The sequence below is a fragment of the Pseudoliparis swirei genome, chromosome 9, assembly GCF_029220125.1.
Source record: "Pseudoliparis swirei isolate HS2019 ecotype Mariana Trench chromosome 9, NWPU_hadal_v1, whole genome shotgun sequence".
Classification (NCBI taxonomy): Eukaryota; Metazoa; Chordata; class Actinopteri; order Perciformes; family Liparidae; genus Pseudoliparis; species Pseudoliparis swirei.
Genome location: NC_079396.1, coordinates 2,764,912 through 2,780,063, shown reverse-complemented (window position 1 = coordinate 2,780,063; position 15,152 = coordinate 2,764,912). Strand labels below are relative to the sequence as shown.

The window sequence follows — 15,152 nt, the reverse complement described above, 5'->3', positions numbered from 1 at the left end:
TGTCCATCACAGTCACGTGTCCATCACGGTCACGTGTCCATCACAGTCACGTGTCCATGGTTACGTGTCCATCACAGTCACGTGTCCAAGGTCACGTGTCCATCACAGTCACGTGTCCACGGTTACGTGTCCATCACAGTCACGTGTCCATCACAGTCACGTGTCCATCACAGTCACGTGTCCACGGTCACGTGTCCATCACGCGTGTCCATCACAGTCACGTGTCCACGGTCACGTGTCCATCACAGTCACGTGTCCATCACAGTCACGTGTCCACGGTCACGTGTCCATCACAGTCACGTGTCCACGGTCACGTGTCCATCACAGTCACGTGTCCATCACAGTCACGTGTCAGTCACGTGTCCATCACGTGTCACGTGTCCAGTCACGTGTCCATCACAGTCACGTGTCCATGGTTACGTGTCCATCACAGTCACGTGTCCGCGTACGTGTCCATCACAGTCACGTGTCCATCACAGTCACGTGTCCATCGGATCACGTGTCCATCACAGTCACGTGTCCATCACGATCACGTGTCCATCACAGTCACGTGTCCATGGTCACGTGTCCATCACGTGTCCAAGGTCCGTGTCCATCACAGTCACGTGTCCATCACAGTCACGTGTCCAGTCACGTGTCCATCACAGTCACGTGTCCACGGTCACGTGTCCATCACAGTCACGTGTCCATCACAGTCACGTGTCCACGGTCGCGTGTCCATCACGATCACGTGTCCACGTCACGGTCACGTGTCCATCACAGTCACGTGTCCATGGTCACGTGTCCATCACAGTCACGTGTCCATCACAGTCACGTGTCCACAGTCACGTGTCCATCACAGTCACGTGTCCATCACAGTCACGTGTCCATCACAGTCACGTGTCCGCAGTTACGTGTCCATCACAGTCACGTGTCCATGGTCACGTGTCCATCACAGTCACGTGTCCATGGTCACGTGTCCACGGTTACGTGTCCATCACAGTCACGTGTCCACGTCACGTGTCCACATCACGTGTCCACGGTCACGTGTCCACGGTCACGTGTCCATCACAGTCACGTGTCCATGGTCACGTGTCCACGGTTACGTGTCCATCACAGTCACGTGTCCACGTCACGTGTCCACCACAGTCACGTGTCCACGGTCACGTGTCCATCACAGTCACGTGTCCACCACATCGTGTCCATCACAGTCACGTGTCCACGTCACGTGTCCACGTCACGTGTCCACGTCACGTGTCCACGGTCACGTGTCCATCACAGTCACGTGTCCACGGTCACGTGTCCATCACAGTCACGTGTCCACCACATCGTGTCCACCCCACCAGAACCACGGCCCCCGTGTGGCGGCCTCGCGGCTCGTCCTGTTTGTGCCGTGTGAGCTCAGAACTCCAGACATGACGAGTTGATCAAATTGGAATCATTCACAATCAAATCATCACACTTCTCACACTGAGGGTTACAGTTCGGGACAAAGTCTCCCGTCCTCATTATTTTGTCCCTGAGTCTTTATTATTCCCTGAGATTCAGAACCCGACAGACGGAGTTCTGAGGTCAACGTGTCGGACTTCAAGTTCTCTTCACTCTCTGAACCTGCTGAAGACCGGAGGAGCTCTCCGCTCTCCCGCCTGTGATTCCGACGACTGCAGCTCCCGCATCACATGTTTGTGTTTCTCAATCGTCTTTGTCCCTCGATCCGCGCCGCCGGGCTTCACGGAGCCGGTCGGACCGGTTCGGCGGGATTTCAGCAGGAACAGGAAAATCAAGGGAGAACTTGCCCGGGCCTCAGTGTTTGTGTTCCTTAAGGGGACGACAGCTCCGACCGGTTCTCTGGGGTGGAGAGATGAGAGAAGGGCAGGTTGTGGGGCGTTCTCCCTCACCTCATTATCCTCTCTCTCTCTCTCTCTCTCTCTCTCTCTCTCATTCCTCGTACCGCCCGGCCCATCTCCGGATCGGAGCGAGCTGAAGGAGTCCGCCGGCTGTCGAGGTGAGTCGAGTCGGGCGGAGCGGCGAGGCGCAGGTATGTGTGCGTCTGGCTGGAGGTCAAGGACACGAGGCGGCGCTCAGGAAGCGACCGAGGAGCCTCTGTTGGGGCCTTCAGCGCTTTAAACCACGTTCTGAAACTCTGTGTGTGGAAATATAAAACTTTTACTTCTGATCCCGGAGCACGTTGTCATGCTCCGGGAGCTGAGAGCGTCCATACCTGTGTGTGTGTATGTGTGTGCGTCCATGTGTGTGTCTGATTGTGTGTATATGTGTGTGTGTGTCTGTATCTGTGTCCCTCTATCTGTGTGTGTGTGTGTGCGCGCGAACCCGCAAGCGTGTGTGTGCACGCACATGTGTGTGCGTCTGCGCTTGTTCTGTGTGTGTGTGTGTGTGTGTGTGCATGTGCTGTGTGTGTGTGTGTGTGTGTGTGTGTGTGTGTGTGTGTGTGTGTGTGTGTGTGTGTGTGTGTGTGTGTGTGTGTGTGTGTGTGTGTGTGTGTGTGTGTGTGTGTGTGTGTGTGTGTGTGTGTGTGTGCAGGGCGTGCCTGTATTCATTTATTGTTATCTCCGCGCACATTTCTCGCCGGTTGAGGAAATTGAACGCGTTCTCTCTCTCCGCCCGACGAGTGAGGCGAGCCGTCCTCCAGAACGGGTTCTCCTCGAGGACGGGTTCTCCTCTAGAACCCGGCCGCTGCCTCTTCGTTTCGGAGCAGCGTCAGTCGGTGTCGGACAAACATTTTTTAAAAATTAAAAAACCAGGTGAAGAGGCGTCGGCGTCGAGGTCGCGTCGGAGACGGCGTCGCGTGGCGTTACAGCGTTGACGTACGGGACCCTGAGCACGCTAACCTAGCTAGCCCCCCGGCCCGTCGTGTAATAACCACTTGGACCTCCAGGGGGCGATAATGAGTCTCTGTCGTGGCCAGTCTGTCCTCAGGAGCGCTGGAGACGTGGCCATACCCTAGTTAGCAGTTATCTGTTAGCAGTAAGCTGTCAGCATTTAGCTGTTAGCAGTTAGCAGCTAGCTATTACCCATTACCTGTTACCTGTTAGCAGCTAGCTGTTCCTTGTTACCTGTTAGCAGATAGCTGTTAGCAGCTAGCTATTACCCGTTACCTGTTACCTGTTAGCAGTTAGCAGCTAGCTATTACCCGTTACCTGTTACTTGTTACCTGTTAGCTTTCGGCAGTTAGCAGCTAGCTGTTACCTGTAAGCTGTTAGGAGTTAGCAGTTAGCAGCTAGCTCCTACTTGTTACCTTTTAGCTTTCGGCAGTTAGCAGCTAGCTCGCATACAGCCGGGGCAAACACCCGATCCCAGTATAGACGAGCGCTCAGTCGCCACTGGCTACGCTGGGCTCGGTGCTAAACTAACGCAACTTCATCATCATCATCATCATCATCACACAAAGTAACGACACTGTGACACGGTGACGACCGGAGCGTGTGAATTTTATGATCCGGAGATGTCTTCAAGTCTTCTCTTGTTCCGCGGCTCCGAGCCGGCGGACGGATCCCGACACGTCGAGAGAACCGGATCCCCCCCAAAAAAATATAACCAGAATTCATCATTCTTGTTATTGTTGTTATTCATTTGAGATCAGTCACGCGTGAGCGGGAAGCAGAAGAAGAAAAAACGCACGATGAGGATTTTGTCGGTTTTGACGCCCCCAAAAAACCAACAGACACACGAAACCAACGGTCTCCGGCGGCGCTGTCGCACGTGTGCGTGCACGTACACACACATTGCGCAATAGCGTGCTCTGGGAACTCGAGGCCGTGTGCCAGGCCTCGCGGGACCCGTCCAGCCGGTTTCTCAATCTCCCTTTTCGATATATGCCGCCGCCGCGCGTCCACGAGGCGCCGCGGGCCTCAACGCCCGAGCGCTCCGTAACCGACGGATTTATTGTGTCGCCGCTCCTTAAATGCAATCAATCCATCAGAAAACATGGGAGAAACTTTCTCTCCTTTGTTGTTGTTGTAGAGTCAGACTCAAAGTGGAACTGCGATGGAATGCTTCAACAGCATGCTCCTCAAACTGCGGGAGGTCCACGAGCGAGAAGTGGAGGGTAAGTGGAAATCAGAGAGAGAGAGGGAGAGGGAGAGAGAGAGAGAGAGGGCTGTAATATCTCATATCATTCCCGATAAACATAACCAGGTGTGTTGTCGGTTCCAGGCTGGCAGGGGAAGATCCAGGAGCTGGCCAACAAGAAAGGCTGGTGAGTGACTCGCTGGCTCCTCGCTGAGGTCTCTGCAGGATCATGTTTAGACACTCACAAGACTCTCAGGTTCAGGTGAGCACAGGTGAAAGCCTCTGTGGGCCGGCCGGTCCCCCCGGCCCGGCCTTCTGCAGCCGGGTCGCGTTCAGCTCGGCATGAGAGCTCCTGTTGCAACACGGCGCCGAGTCGTTACATTCTTTGTTTCTTTTTTTCCACTTGGATCAGAAAGAAAGAACAGAGTGGCCGTTTGTTTGAGTTTCCCATCTTTGAAGAAGCATCCAAACGTGCTCCCGCACTTAAAGGGCAACGCGTCTCTTTCTTTTCATCCTCGGTCCTGTCACCGCGATGTCACCGCGATGTCACCGTGATGTCACAGCGATGTCCCCACGAGGTCACCGCGATGTCACTGTTGTTATTGATGGAATGCAGAGTGGCGTAGAGACGCCATATAGAAATATGTCTGGTAGCGACAGCGACCTGTCAATCACAGTAAGCCCCGCCCTAAACCACACAGCTTTATGGTCTATTTTACTCTAAATCACCACATTTTACGAAATTAACTTTATTCTGCAAGATTTGAAACACGAGATTGAAACATAAACTCTGTTTACTGAGGTAATAAATACATTTCTCATAAATCTCTGTAAAGTCCTGCATCTCATCCACATCATGTGTTTAATTATAAAAAGGAATACCAGAAAAAAATCATTTGTGTATCAATCACACCTCGACTTCTCCGGTGAACAAAGAATACCCAAAAAACATAGAAATGTCTCGATGAATGGAAGTAAATGTTGGCCATGCTTAACAACAGTAACAAATACATCAAAAGTTATATCAAAGTTTAAAAACTCGAGCACACGGGTTTGTTTTTTAATGAATTTGAAAACAATCCAGTTTTTCTCTTCCCTGCATTTTATCCTCAGGGCAGTTTTTAAAAAATAATTTCACTTCCAGTTCTTCTTGTTTTCAGTTTAATCTTTTTCTATCATATGAAAAGAGCTTTATTTAGTATGGAGTCTATTCGGTGTGTTTCCCGGCGCATATGTGTTTGCAATTCTGCGACACACTTCTTTCCGAACACAACACAATGACACTTCTCTTCACAATGCAAACCGACTGCAGTGGGATTTCACTTCAGGAAGGTTAACTGTTGCATTTTGGTTGCGTAAAAACAGCTTAATTGGCAAAAATAACAAGGTGGCCACCAAAAAAAAACAATAAAGTGCCACAAAAAAAACAAGAAGTGCTCTTTGTAAAGTCCGCCCTCATTGAGCGTGAACTTCGAGTAAATTTCCCCTAATAATCCTTCCGTTATTTGACGTAAAAAGTTGAATTCTGATTGTGGTGTTGTTGAAACTTTCACTTCTATGAATGAAAAGAAGCTGAAACCAACAGGACTGCTTCTCTGGAAATGAATGTTCCAGAGACGACAACGATATCGGATTGGCATTACCTTCGAACAGTAGCGTGACTCTTGTTGTGTGTGTGTGTGTGTGTGTGTGTGTGTCTGTGTGAACAGTGATACAAAGCGAATGGAGGACCTGTTTTCCAAAAACCAGCAGATGAAAGAACAGCAGCGAGTGCTCACCGAGAACATCAAGACCTTGGAGAACAGGTACAGCGAGGTCATCTTCTATATTTATAAACATAACTCGTCCGACAAGTCAGCAAACACTGAGTCAGCAAACACGGTAATGTCAGCACCTCCTCATTACCTATTTAAAAGTGTGCTGACATCACCACCGACGACCCGTCGCCCCGGACCGAGTGCGGCTGCGAATGCTCAAAAGGTTTGATAGAACGCGTCACCCCTCGATTCGGAGGTGACGTCGTCCGGCTCTGTTGGACTGTTGGATGTGGGCGCGGCGTTTAGTACCTGGATGTGAAATGATGCGAGTGTTTCTTTGGACACCGGCCAACCGTGTGTTCCTGTGCAGGCTGAGGGCGGGGCTGTGCGACCGCTGCACCGTGACTCAGGAGGTGGCCAAGAGGAGGCAGCAGGAATTTGAGTCCTCGCAGATCCAGAGCATCCAGCACATCACTCTGCTGGGTACGGTGTTCCAACCCCACCTCTCCTCCATCCGTCCATCCACCGCTCCGCCCTTCATGTCTCTGACCCGGGGTTCTGTGTTGCAGCGGGAGAGATGAACAACCTGAAGCAGGAGAACAAGCAACTCAGAGAGGAGCTGCGGAGCATCAGAGCAGCTCTGGAGTGAGTCCACACCGACGAGAAAAGGTTCTCAAAGGGTTCTTTCAAAGGCTTTGTGGTTCTATGAAGAACCATCACCGACTGAAGAACCATTCTTTCATTTGATGCACCATTATAGGTTCTTTGAAGAAATCTTTAAGGAAATGGTTCTGTAAAGAACCCTGGTTTGAAAGGTTCTTTGTGGAACCGTAAATGGTGCCTTAAAGAAACATTTTTGAAACACCTTTATAGGTTCTTTGAAGAACTCCTTAAGGAAATGGTTCTTTAAAGAACCCAAGAACAAAGTTTCTATGTGGAACCATAAATGGTGCCTTAAAGAACCATTTTTTAAGGTTCTTTGAGACACCTTTATAGGTTCTTTGAAGAACTCTTAAAGGAAATGGTTCTATAAAGAACCCTGGTTTGAAAGGTTCTTTGTGGAACCATAAATGGTGCCTTAAAGAAACATTTTTGTAAAGGTTTTTTTGAAACACCTTTATAGGTTCTTTGAAGAACTCCTTAAGGAAATGGTTCTTTAAAGAACCCAAGAACAAAGTTTCTATGTGGAACCATAAATGGTGCCTTAAAGAACCATTTTTGAAGGTTTTTTGAAACACCTTTATAGGTTCTTTGAAGAACTCTTTAAAGACATGGTTCTTTAAAGAACCCTGGTTCGAAAGGTTCTTTGTGGAACCAGAAATGGTTCTTCTATGGCATCACTCTGAAGGACCGTTTTCGGTTCCAGATGCCACCTTCATGGTTCTGTGTGTGAGGTGCATACGCCCAGAAATAGAATGAGAGCAGAACGGACAAGTGAACCTTTTTTTGTATAAATGTAATATGTTGGATGTTTTTATAACCATCTATATATATATATATATATATATATATACATTGTGCTTGCATGACCAATATCATAACAATTAGCATTCAAAAAGGATCTCCCTGTAAACTCCCAGTGGTTGATGGTGTGTGTGTGTGTGTGTGTGTGTGTGTGTGTGTGTGTGTGTGTGTGTGTGTGTGTGTGTGTGTGTGTGTGTGTGTGTGTGTGTGTGTGTGTGTGTGTGTGTGTGTGTGTGTGTGTGTGTGTGTGTGTGTGTGTGTGTGTGTGTTTGTGCAGAAAATGCTCCAACAGCAGCAGCAGCACCACCACAGAGGTCAAACCAAACAGCTCCCCTGACCTCCCACCCTCACCTGGCCCCGTGGCCCTCGTCTCTCAGGCCACCGGCAGGGCCGGTAACCAGCCAGCAGATGGCAGCGTTGCAGCGAACAACGAGGCGGACCAACGAGCTGAAGGTGAGGACGAAGAGCTGGGAGCATGTTTGTGTTGTTGTTTATCACACGCTCATTCTTACACGACGCTCTTGTTTGTGTTTCGTGACAGAAAGTGAACAAAGGCGCTTGAGAGGGATGAACAGAAGCTACTTTGTGAGTTTCTAAATGTCCTGAGTTGGCTCAGGAGACCCTCATATCTGTCAGGAGATCGTTAGCCTAGCTTAGCATACGGTCAAGAGACAGCTAGCCTGCAAAAACATGAAATAAAGTTTATTTTATAGAGCCCAATATCACAAATTCCAAATGTAACATCAGAGGGCCTCCACATCCACGTATCTCTCAAAAACAAAGTGTTTCTCATTTTAGTTTTATCCTCCTGATGTGTAAAAACAAATAAAATCCCTTTGGGACAGAGCCAGGCGAGCTGTGACCGGTGCTTCTGGTCTTTATGCTAAGCTAAGCTACCTTTCTCCTGGTTGTAGCTGAATATTTAGCCGACACAGAGTGGGTATCACTCTTATTTATTTATTTTAAATATCAAACTTACTTTAATTTATGCGATTAGCCCCGCATATGGTGATACCTTTTTCCCTCTGAACCTTTTCCCACTGTCACAGGAGTCGTACAAGCCTCTCTCCTGGAGGACGGAGCACGGTGTGACCCGTCTTGGAGAGAGGAGGTAGGACAGAGGGACATGGGAAGTAACAAACTACAAAAGATGGCGTGCCACTCTATGAACCTTGGACATATGGATTAGTGAATGGAACAAATTAGTGATTGAATGTGCTGAAATTGAAATTTTGAAAGACAAAAAAGTCCAATAGTCAACTTCAAAAGCCTATATTAAAGATTTAAATGACCTTTCTATCACTAAGTAATGCATTACTGCCTAATTCTACAGACATTTGAACCTCTACATATCTGTTTCTCACAACTTAGAGCCCAGTGTGTAGACGGACCGGACCAGCGCTGCACCATACCTCCTCAAGCTCTCCTTCTCAAGACCTCTTCTTCCTTGACTGGTGGAGAAGTGAACCCCAGCAGACATGTGCTCCACGCTCCCGTGCCCTGCCGTCCTCAGCCAATCAAGAGCAGCCCTGTCAGTTTCCCCTGGGGTGTATCCGAGTCCTCAGACTGGGTTACGGCGGCTGCTCCCGGGACCAGCTTGCTGCAACCGTCTGCCAAGTCAAACCTGCCGCGCTTTCCCAACCTGATCCCGACCAGCCAACACGCCGCCAGCCCCTTAAGGCAGGTGTTTGGGTCTCCTTGGCACAAGCTGAGCGCCCTTCAGCCCCACGCCAAAGAGCCCACCGTGGTGTTCAGGTTGAGAAGTCTGCAAGAGCACGTCGAGACTCAAACTAAGCCCCAAGAGAAAAAGGAAGTTCTGGTTACCAAAACGGAAAGGGTCTCCGCCGAAGGTCTAAGAGAGGCGTACGACGGGCCTCTGGACTTATCGGATCGAGCAAAGTCCAAATCCAGCCCGTGGGGAAGAGATGATTCGCCCACATCCTTACATGGTGGAGACAGAGTACACATGAGCCCAGACCTGGACGGGAAGGCAAATCTATCTTCACCTGGAGCGGTATCATCCCATTCTCCTGTCGCTCCTCCCTCGTGCTCCTGGACTCCTGGCCGACCGGTCAAACGAGAACAAGAAGAGTCTCCCAGTGACCACAACCACAAGGTAGTTTCTCTTGGCAATAGCATCGAAAGAAATGGTGAATAGGGGACAGGCGGGATTCATGGTACGATGGTCTCGTCGCAACAGGTAATCAAAGAGCCGGAGCAGAAAGAGGAGGGCAACGGGAAGACCGACCAAAGCAACGGGAAGAAGGTGCCCGTCCTCACCATATCCTTACGGCCAGGTGAGGAGTTCGGATTCATACGCATCCGAGTGTGTTCATGGTGCACATTGGACTAACACTTGGTTCCATGTGTCTAATAGTTGTGGTGCTGGAGAACCTGAATTCTGCTCTACAAGAATCCTTCTCATCGAATGGCAAGGTGAGGTCCTTCCTGCCACCGGAGCAGATACCGGTGAGGGCCGTGTCGTCGCATGTTTTTCTCAAACTCCATCTTTATATAACGTTCCGTGTCGCAGGCGCCGTCACCGGCGACTGAGCCGGCGAGCAGCTCGGGCGAGCACGGCGAGGAGGAGGGGAGCGTGTCAGGACAAGAAGACAACCGCGGCGGCAAGAGGAAGAGGGCGTCGGCGGAGACGGAAACCGACCGAGACTCGGAAACAGAGCGTAGGCATTGGTTCCCGGCTCAAGTCCTCGTGTGTCTTTCTTACGCTTCAGTTCACTCGCTTGAGTATCCGTGGCTTTTTTTCCGCGTTCAGTCGCGCCTTATAGGGGGCGGGGCTTATCTCTGTGGCTTTACTCCGTGGAAGCGGTTTCCATTTCCACGAGGAATACGCGTTACTGTCTCGTGGTCGAGTGATGTCTTTCCTTCAGTGACTCGAGACTCTTAAAAGTCTGATGCTGCATTCTCACCCAAAGGGTTGAGAATGGTCACAACGCTTTACTCGCTTGACTATTTGTGGGTCATTCGCTTCATTCGCGCTTTAGAGGGGGCGGGGCTTATCTCTGTGTCTTTACTCCGTGGAAACAGTTATCATCTCCTTCATCCAGCATGAAGAACTAACCACTAGTTCTGCTTCATACTTGTTGAGGACGTCCCACAAACGTCTGAAGGTCTCACGCCCTCGTGTTTGGGTTCATAACATTAATATATTATATATATTTATACATGACATCACCCGTAGGCTCACACAGCTCGGTGACTTTCACCTCTCCGTCTGAATGACTCTTCCAGCTCCGTTAGAGAAGCAGCAGTTAGATTCACCAACGGAGGAGCAGCTCAACGCTGATTGGCTTTCCCAACTCGTCATCAGGCGAATTTTCCGGCAAAGTTCAAATATTTCAACTTTTTTGCCTCACGCGATTTGTTCCTGGTGTCGCCAGGTCGGCAAATCCCGTAGATGGGTAACGAGCGGAGGGTCAATCCTATGTGAAATCTGACTCTCATTCCCCATGGAGCCCAAATGGAATTATACTTTGTTTCATAACCACTGTGATGCTTTGAATGTGATAGTGGCAGAACAGTCACGCTCCTTTGATCGAAATCGTGGAATAGATGACTCTTTCTTCCCCTCTTCCTTTCTTCCTTTCCTCCCTTTATACGTCTGGTCTTCAACTCATTTCTAAAGCTTCATGCGGGCCAAGACGCACCCTACGTTGTCCATTTACATTCTGCTTCCGTCTTTTTGTACACATGATATCTAAGGTAGTTCAACATCCCTTACATATCATACACATATCACCTGAAAACCCAGGTATGGATCTCTCACACATTCATAGTGATTAAACTCAATTCTAATGGAAAAGGGGGTTATAGACCAACCCTCGCCAAATTTCTTCTTTTTTTTTTAAACAATTCCTTTTTCTTCCTCGCAGACATCCAGCGGGAGAGGAAGATGAAGATCTCAGTGAGACCTGAGGAGAAGAGCACTTGCTAAAGACACAACAGTGACTCACAGCAGAGGCAAAAACAAAATGTGGATTCATGTGGCGTTTTGGTGTCCACCGGAAAAATCCAACATTTATATGGACATTAATATTCCGTTTAGATTCAGGATATTCAAAGAGTCATTTTATAGAGCAGGAACGTTTGACATCTGGTACCATATAGTGTTTGCAATAAATGGTAAATGTCCAATTCCTGCTGACGTAAATCTCAATGTGTGACCTTTGACATTCCAAAAGGAGCCGGTGGTTTGATGACAACATCTATTAGGTATTGAGTTGTTTTTTTTAACGACACAAATTCCATTCCCACGAAGGTGCGAAATCAAAAATATTATGAAAAGGACACTCATCTTCACCGTGGGCCACATCAGCATCATGGCCGCCTCTTAAAGGACCGGTGTAACTGAAGCACTGTTTAAACTACTCCCGTTACTGTTGGATAACTCTCTTTGCATTTGATTATTGTTTATTCCAGAGTAGAAATATCGTACACATGAACATTTCTCTAATATGAGAACACAAATCCATTTAATTTGAAACCTTCAAAATAAAAGCACAGGATATAAAGGCGATCATATGTCGTTCAAGCCGTTAGGGGCCGCTTAAAATGACGTGGTGGGCCGCATTCGGCCCGCGGGCCTTGTGTTTGACACCTGTGCTTTTGACTCTCTCCATCTGAATTTAAAGGTAAACATTAATGTGCATTTAAGCACACATTAGCAACCTGTTCAGTATAGTTGTTTGGTGGAGAACTGAGATGCGGTCAAGCTTAAAAACACAGACTTTTGTAACAACAGTACACAAAGTACAACACACACTGGCTTTACTGTCACTGCATCTATTTCTGACACGGCGCCTCCCCTCCACCACGGTCTTCAGTGAAAACCAAGAAAAAAAACATGTTCCTCTTCCTCTTTTTCATTTTCAGAACACACATATTTTGCAAGTATTAACTTTCCGTTCACAGCTGTAACAGCTGGCGGTCAGAAGCGATTAAAAAAGACAAAACAGTGACGGAGTCAGTTGAATAACCGACACCTTTGTGATACTGCGCTATTAAGTCAACGTGTCCTTTTTGTGTAACTATATAAGCTATTTTTTGGAATGTTTATGTGCTAATCGATGGGCAGAATCAGTCGATATTTACCAAAAAAAAGTGATTGTTATTTTTCAGTCCTTTATTATCCTGTGTGAAACCCTGAGCAGCCGTAATGCTGTTTTATTGATTCCTCGTTTTTTCTACCATGTCTCTCTAAAGCCATTAGAGTCCATTAAGCACTTGGTCAACGGTCATTGGACAAAATAGCCTTCCCCTGCCATTTGTATCTCTCAGTTAATTAAAATGAGACTGACTGTATTGTAAGTCCTAACGGGCTTTGGCTTTTACAGTATGCTAATCCATCTCTATGAAGCTGTATTGTTGTGTGGCCTCAACAGAAATACAGCGTATACTCTTAGAAACTTTTGTCTGACTGCACTACTTCTAATGCTGAAATAAACTTCCGTTTTTTTTAGTGTTGTTTCCGTAGCGCCCTGTGTTTACGATCCAGCTCTTATATTTCCTGCTCTAACAGGCTTACCACACACCTGCTGTACACATAATAACCCCCAGTGAATAATGCTGAGTGTTCTGGGAAATATAAGTCACATTATATCAGGATATTATGCAAAATGTTTGTGGGTTGATGAACAGGGATGTAGAAACCAGTGGAAACCATCAACGGTTTGTGGTGTGTTACAACTGTACTGTTACAGGAAGTCCTCTCAATGGTTAGATTCCTGTAAAACTATTCTATTCATAGATTTAATTTAAAAAGGGGAAGATTCGTAGGTTAAAGTTATATTCTATTAATGTTTGCAATAGTGCAGAGCATTTCCTCAACTCTATTCAAGATGTATCTACATGAAAGTCTGTATGTGTTCACATCTCCTCCCACAGGATGTGACTGGGGGAAAGTTAAAATGTTCAGTGTGATCTGACGGTTTTTTTGGTCTTTTTTTGTATATATTTTGTGGAACACTAAGACTAGAATGTTATTATTTGTAATAATTCTGGTATTCATGTCCTGGAGGCCACATTTGCTTTAGACTCTTCTGTTAACCACAACCATAAAAAGGCAAAACACAATGTCAAGTGAGATGCTTCTACCTAGCTGTGACGTATTGAGTCAATAACAATAAGTAAGTTAAGACAAGTCAAGAAGAAAGAAAGAACAAGACACAAGACCAACGCCCAAGCAAAAACCAAGATCCAAATCAGGAACAAGACCCAAGTCAAAAACCACTGCAGTCAAGAAAAAAGAACCAATCAAGTTCTAGTCCAAAGACAATAAGGAGTCCTAGGTCAAGAACCAGACCCAAGTCAAGAGCACATCCCAAGACAATAAGAACAAGACCCATATGAAGAAGACCCATATGAACAAGGTCCATAGGAACAAGACCCATATGAAGAAGACCCATATGAACAAGGTCCATAGGAACAAGACCCATATGAAGAAGACCCATATGAACAAGGTCCATAGGAACAAGACCCATATGAAGAAGACCCATTTGAACAAGGTCCATATGAAGAAGACCCATATGAACAAGGTCCATAGGAACAAGACCCATATGAACAAGATCCATAGGAACAAGACCCATATGAACAAGGTCCATAGGAACAAGACCCATATGAAGAAGACCCATATGAACAAGGTCCATAGGAAGAAGACCCATATGAACAAGGTCCATAGGAACAAGACCCATATGAACAAGATCCATAGGAACAAGACCCATATGAACAAGACCCATATGAACAAGACCCATATGAACAAGGTCCATAGGAACAAGACCCATATGAACAAGACCCATATGAACAAGACCCATATGAACAAGGTCCATAGGAACAAGACCCATATGAACAAGACCCATATGAACAAGACCCATATGAACAAGGTCCATAGGAACAAGACCCATATGAAGAAGACCCATATCAACAAGGTCCATATGAAGAAGACCCATAGGAACCAGACAACATAGGAACAAGACCCATATGAAGAAGGTCCATAGGAACAAGACCCATATGAACAAGGTCCATAGGAACAAGGAACAATGTCTGGTTCATATGGGTCTTCTTCATATGGGTCTTGTTCATATGGGTCTTGTTCATATGGGTCTTCTTCATATGGGTCTTCTTCATATGGGTCTTGTTCCTATGGGTCTTGTTCATATGGGTCTTCTTCATATGGGTCTTGTTCCTATGGGTCTTGCTCCTATGGGTATTATTCCTATGGGTCTTCTTCATATGGGTCTTGTAGGTACCAGACCCATACACTTGGAGGTGAATGTGTTCGTCAGTCTGTTAGTTGTAAAACAACAAAAGCCGTGAAGCGTGTGCTCACATGTTTCTGTATACAAATGAAGTTATCTGTGGATCTCCAACCCGGTAAATGAGGAACTCATTTAGATCTGAATTTTGAATATTAAGAGCCAGAAACTGAGGCATGCGTGAAAGAGTAAAAAAGGCTCATTGTGCAACGTCATCGGCTTTTTCTCTTTTCATCCCTCATGTTTATATTTCTATTTTTCTATTATCCTTTCACCAGTTTTTTTCAAAATCTTACATCACACCTTTGTTCTGTTTTTTTTCTTCCTGATCAAATTCATTTCATTCTTAACCTCATCTTCTTATGCAGCCCTCCCTCGGTTTCTAATCCCGCCTGTTGATTAAGGATTACATCTGGAGAGCCCCCCCCCCCCCCCAGCCTCCGCCCATGAGCATGAATAATGGCTGTCCCACTCATTTGAATACATGTTAGAGTGGTCCATGGCCACCATGCAAATGTGTCCCGTCCCATCTGTCCGCCCATCCATGGCATCCGTCCATTTAATCCATTCTTCCCTCCGGCCATCGGCTCCGACATCCAGAGCGGCAACACAGAGACCAATTTGGCTTCAAGGGTACTTTTTTTAAATTTTGGGG

The 15,152-nt window shown here is 47.1% G+C and overlaps 1 protein-coding gene across 3 annotated transcripts; it reads left to right on the top strand.

The window, feature by feature from the left end:
• Positions 1-1,948: 1,948 nt before the first annotated feature.
• Positions 1,949-12,705, top strand: rbbp8l (retinoblastoma binding protein 8-like). Of its 3 annotated transcripts, none has more exons than XM_056422697.1 (14): positions 1,949-1,984; positions 3,961-4,045; positions 4,153-4,195; positions 5,718-5,813; positions 6,136-6,248; positions 6,335-6,410; positions 7,507-7,682; positions 7,771-7,814; positions 8,279-8,340; positions 8,601-9,345; positions 9,430-9,526; positions 9,607-9,698; positions 9,763-9,910; positions 11,120-12,705. In XM_056422697.1, exons 2-14 carry the CDS (start codon positions 3,985-3,987, stop codon positions 11,179-11,181), a joined length of 1,815 nt encoding a protein of 604 aa, XP_056278672.1. In that variant the 5' UTR covers positions 1,949-1,984; positions 3,961-3,984; the 3' UTR covers positions 11,182-12,705. The 3 variants fall into 3 exon arrangements, with proteins under 3 accessions (XP_056278672.1, XP_056278673.1, XP_056278671.1); XM_056422698.1 differs by having other exon boundaries at positions 4,135-4,195; positions 9,607-9,665; XM_056422696.1 differs by having other exon boundaries at positions 4,135-4,195.
• The last annotated feature ends 2,447 nt before the right edge of the window (positions 12,706-15,152 follow it).